We start from the raw sequence: 5,170 nt of genomic DNA, 5'->3' as shown, positions 1-5,170 counted from the left end.
GTAGCAGCAAGATATTCAGTTCCTTGTTTACATTACTGTGTCTTATAGTAATTCAGTTTTGAGAATTATTAAAATATGAATGAAATTAAAATAATTCTGTAGAAACGACATGTGTCAGATGGTTACATCTCATACATTTCATTTTCAACCCAGGACATGCATGCCCTTTTGCAATTTCTTTCTGTCTATGAACAGATTTTTTATTTTTAAATAGAGACTCACAGGACAGCAGCAGGAGATAAACAATTTAATGCAGAGAAAAAATGCTGTGGAAGAGGAAAATGCTCGTTTGAAGAATGAATTCAGTAACTTGAACCGGAAATTTAAAGATAAAAGCCAAGAACTTAAGGTATATTGACTTGTACATAGTTTCATAAGACTGTAGCTTTGAAGTAGTTCTTTAAGCAGTGTCAGCCTTTGTGGCACAGAAAGTGACAAGCTTGGAGAAAAAATTGCCTTAGGCCGTGCTATACCTTACCGTTTTCTTACATACCAACTCTGAGGAAGATGCTTTAAAGGCAAGTATCCAGGCTTTATAACTTTCAGATAAATAGTTAATGATGGAAATGGAGCAAAGAAAGTAGGAGTGTGAAGATGTGGCATCTTGTAATTAGATTCTGATGGGACTGGCATTATTAATTGATAAAGCCGAGGTCTGGGAGGATATGTCTGTGTGGGTCTCAAAAATAGCTGGGGACAGCATCAAAGGCAGCTTGATCAATTAATAGGCTCTTTGCAAATGTGTACTCATCAAAGCTGTCATCCAGCTAAAAAATATGACCCTTCCACCTGCATGAAAGAGGCCAATAAAAGTACACAGGTGACCTTGGCCATCAAATATAGAAGAAGCTGCTGTGAGGGTAAAACTGCACAGTTTATATTTGCTGATTAGTTCTCACTTTTTTTGTTTATCGGCCCTTGTGGTACTGTTCTACAGGACACTGAGGAGTGTGCACAGAAGAGGGAAGAGCAAAACAGACTGGTTATAAAAAACCTGGAGGAGGAAAATAAGGGATTAAATACATGCTGTGCTGACCTGCTAAGTGACCTGGAGAAACTGAGGAAGCAGGAGGCACAATGGAAAACAGAAAAATCTGGCAATGATGTCAGAATAAAGGTACGAAGTGGAATGGACTCCTGGATGTTATTTCAGAATTAACTTCTCCAGACATTTCACTACAAGTTATTTTCTTTAAATAGCAAGTTATATATTCAAATCTACCAGTGGGGACTTGCATTCATTTACATTCCTTCACTTAAGACCCACAGCTTTTTAAAAATTGATGTTGCAAAGCAGGAATCTGACTTCAAATAGTCATCTTAAAATGTAATCATTAAAAAATAAAAGATGCTGTATTTTAAGATAATATAGATGTGTGAAATGATAAAAGCTTAAATGTATTATCACATTTTTTTCCACAATGTGTAATTTACTTCCCTATAATTTTGTTGCAATAAACAACAACTGTTTAGGAAGAATACTCTAACTGCAGTTTCAGATAAATCCTGTTCTAGCCTCCAAAGGTCTCCATTCTGTGAGAGGCCTTATAATTACTTGTAATATATTCAAAAGTTATTTCATGATAAAACAGAAAAAAGGGAAATAATTGAATACATGGTACAGAATATTTTCTCTTTTATTTAACTGATACTTTTCCTTGTTTGTTGGTGAAAGCTAGTTAGTGTTGTTTATATTCCTGTAAGAAATAAGCCGTGGTATCTAAGTGTTTGATGGCTGCTTATAGTAGTGGATAGGTAGTGGATTTTTTTTTGTTTACCTGACTAATGTACACTTACAATGCTGTGTTCTTTTACATTATCAAAGCACATGACTTTCTGGTATATTAACTGTAGTAACTTATCTAATTAACACTTTACCCAGAAATGTCCTTTTTTTTCCCTGACCTAGCAATTCAGTGGTTTTAGTGATGCTTCTGATTTTTGTTGATGGAAACCCTTTGTAAAGAGTTTCATTCAGATCTGTGAATATGGGAGGTAATGTTTTTGCAAATTGAGTCCTTTGGAGTGATTTTGATGAAAGGATTATAGGATTCTCAGGACAAGAAATGGTCTGTTGATAATTGGGAGAGTAAAATCTAGTGTGTGCTAAACCAGCTTAATAATTTTCAAATTGCGAAATGTAGTGCTTATAATACTAGGTAAATTATTGAAAATTGCTGTTACCCATACCTTTAGTGAACACAGGCAGAATAGTTTCTATGTCTCTTTGTCTTCCTGGCTGATGAGGCACACTGAAGAGAGAAAGATGTGTCAAAGCCAGGTGATTGCAGGGATGGGAATTAGTAGTGTTGGTGTTTGAGTGCTGTTATAAGCAGGTAAAGGTGGTGTTCAGTGTGACTGGGGAGTGGTATTGCCTGAGCCAACCAGAGATGTCACACAGCTGTTTACAAACAAGGAAGAACTGATTAAGGAAATAATAATCAGTAGCAATCTTGGCTATATGACCATGAAGTTGTGAAGACCAAGACCCTGAGACAATGAAGGAAGGAGAGTAGCACAGTACTGACCTGGAGACCAGGGAACTGGTAGGTGGAATCCCATGAGAAGCAGCACTGAAGGGTAAAGAGTTCACGAAAACTTACCAAGTCTTTAAAGATATCATCATTTTTATCAATATTTTGTAAAATAATATTTTGTAAAAACACAGAAGATTATTTTTGTAGCTCACTACTGATTTTACATATGTTCTTCCTGTAAATATTTTCTTCAAAATTTACGTTTCAGTTTGAATTAATTTCTCCCTCTGTTCCTGGCATTCCTCATTTCTATCACTCGACTTGAGAATCAATATTGGATGCCAGATTGGCTTTTAACAGGAAGCTTATAAACAATAAAATATAATAATTTTTGTATCCACAGAGGTCAAATATGACATTGTCACTCTACATAATATTGTGTTGCAGTTGATGTTCTTAAAAATACACCCCAATATAATATGTCCCTGAAATGCTTTTAAAAAGTAGTTTATGAACAAATTCAATAATAGAATTGTATTGGTGTTCGCAAGTGATTGTAAAAATGGTTATAGATAAAAGTCATTTGAATTCACAAATGGTCGCCCTTTCTGAAAGTCACTTCTGCTTCTCAGCCTTAAGTTTGGCAGTTCAATCAGCATCTTTTTTTATGTCTTTTTCAGTGATGAACTCATTAACAATATTATAGATGATGTATCCAGACACTATCCATGTTAATCTCCTATATTTGAAAGAAAAAAATTAATCCCTATCAATATGAACTAGCCTAACATTCTCTTTTAAATGTGTGTTAGATGACAGAAATGCTAGATCTAAACAACAGTCCTCCTTTGGAAAATGGCCCCCTATTCAAAGACTGAAGCAAGTGTTACTAGCCCGTTTTTTTTTCAGTCTTTAAAACATTTTTGGTGCAGAAAAGTGTCACTTTTCACATTCAAAGACTTGTTGTTTTTCAAACTTACTATAAGCTGAATCCAAGTATAAAATTCAATGTTTTCAAAGTGAGAGGAAAAGCTTCTATGGCTAGTTTGTCCTTTTAAGGAGCATTTCTTTAAAGATTTGTCATATTAGCTGGAATCAGAGTGAGACAGATTAACAGGAAGACACCTGATAAAAGGGTGGCAATAGCATTTTATTGTTTGTCTTTTCCATATGTACTTTCATATAAATAATGTACAGTGTACAAAAGCTAACATAGGTCTTTACTTTCTGTCTTAAAGTAGTTCTTGAGAGCTTTTTGTCTTCTTTTGTGCTTCCCAGGGCTTATATCAGCTTTTAATATCTCCCAAAAGTGCACAAGTGGAAAAGGTGTCCATCAGTCACCTTATGCATGAATGTGTCTCCCTGTCTAAGAATCACTTAGACGTTTGAGTTATTTTGTTGTTCTTTGGGTGGAGGTTACCGAAGTTATAGTTCAATATTAAGAACAATGTATATTTTCCCAAACTCAGTCACAAAAGGCTTTGTATGTAAAGGGAAAAAAAATGTCAGACTGGCAGATTTTAAGTGGAGGTGACCTAAAAGGTAGTGGAATTGCTTACTGGTGGGTTGTTTGCTTTTTAATTCTTAGTTAGCACAGTAGTTTTTAAAGTTTCTAAAGTCTTAAGGTGGGAACTTTTAAAAAAACAGGGAGAGCTGTTATCTTTTAGAATTAAAGACTGAGAAACAGCCTTCTCTGTCAAGAGGAGCCTGGGATTTTAGTTCCACTGAAAAACGAGGGTTTTATTGAGATGGGACCTTGAAAAATTACTCTCACTTCTGTCATAATATATAACAGGAAAAAGCATGGAAACAAAGCTACTGTCTTTGAAAGTGACTTTCAAAGGGTTTGAAGCTACAAATAACAAAACCTTAGTGTTAATTCACAGTGAGTCCATAATTTGCAGAACTGTGCTGCCTCATGCCTTTTGTTATGCTTTTCATGTCTGAAGTTCTTTTAAATTCACCTTTTCTCTGATTTTTCTGATTTTATAGCTTTTCGGCTTGAAGTTATCGAAATTGTCCTGTAGTGTATCTTAAATTGTTATTCTACTCTTTATCTTTATTTTGTTTCAGTTAGGATCACCAGTTTTATGGCTGGGAATAATTACTAGTCCTATTTTTCTTGCTTCACTTTCAGTACTGCTATAAAATGTTATCATAACTTTTACTATGTCTTTTATAAATTGCATTTTCTTTCTCATATAACTGAATTACTCAATTTTTTAACTTACTATGTTTTAAGTAACCCTTTTTTATAATATGCTTTAAAACAGTCTGTATGCACAATTGAAATGGGCTTTAATTTGCAAACCCAGATTAGGAGAATTTGTGTTGGGTAAATTTTCAGTTTGTGTGTTTATGCAAGGAAACAACCTTTTCAGCCACTGCATCGACAAAAAGGCAATGTAAAGATTTCCATTTGATGTTAAAAATGGAGATGCTAAAAATGGAATGTAAAATACTGTAAGTTATTTCATAATCAAAAATACTATGTTGATGAATAACCCAACATGACCTGGTGATGTGTTCTTGCAGCCCAGAAAGCTAAACAAATCCTGGGCTGCATCAAAAGGACTGTGGCCGGCAGGTCAAGGGGAGTGATTCTCCCCCTCTACTCTGCTCTGGTGAGACCCACCTGGAATACTGCGTGCCCCCAACAGAAGGCCATGGAACTGTTGGAGGAAGTCCAGAGC

General features: G+C 35.1%; 1 protein-coding gene across 1 annotated transcript in view; it reads left to right on the top strand.

Annotated features, from left to right (window-relative positions):
* Positions 1–224: 224 nt before the first annotated feature.
* Positions 225–5,170, top strand: part of LOC103808321 (centlein-like) — a gene marked incomplete at both ends in the record, with an annotated part of 27,706 nt that continues 22,760 nt past the window's right edge. The window contains 2 exons of the mRNA XM_009081100.1: positions 225–349; positions 938–1,117. Coding sequence (XP_009079348.1) covers positions 225–349; positions 938–1,117 — 305 coding nt within the window. The remainder of the gene's footprint in view (positions 350–937; positions 1,118–5,170) is intronic.

Source organism: Acanthisitta chloris, unplaced genomic scaffold (genome assembly GCF_000695815.1).
Source record: "Acanthisitta chloris isolate BGI_N310 unplaced genomic scaffold, ASM69581v1 scaffold7638, whole genome shotgun sequence".
NCBI classification, from domain to species: domain Eukaryota; kingdom Metazoa; phylum Chordata; class Aves; order Passeriformes; family Acanthisittidae; genus Acanthisitta; species Acanthisitta chloris.
The sequence above is the reverse complement of the archived record's forward strand: the minus strand, read 5'-3'. Positions and strand labels throughout refer to the sequence as shown.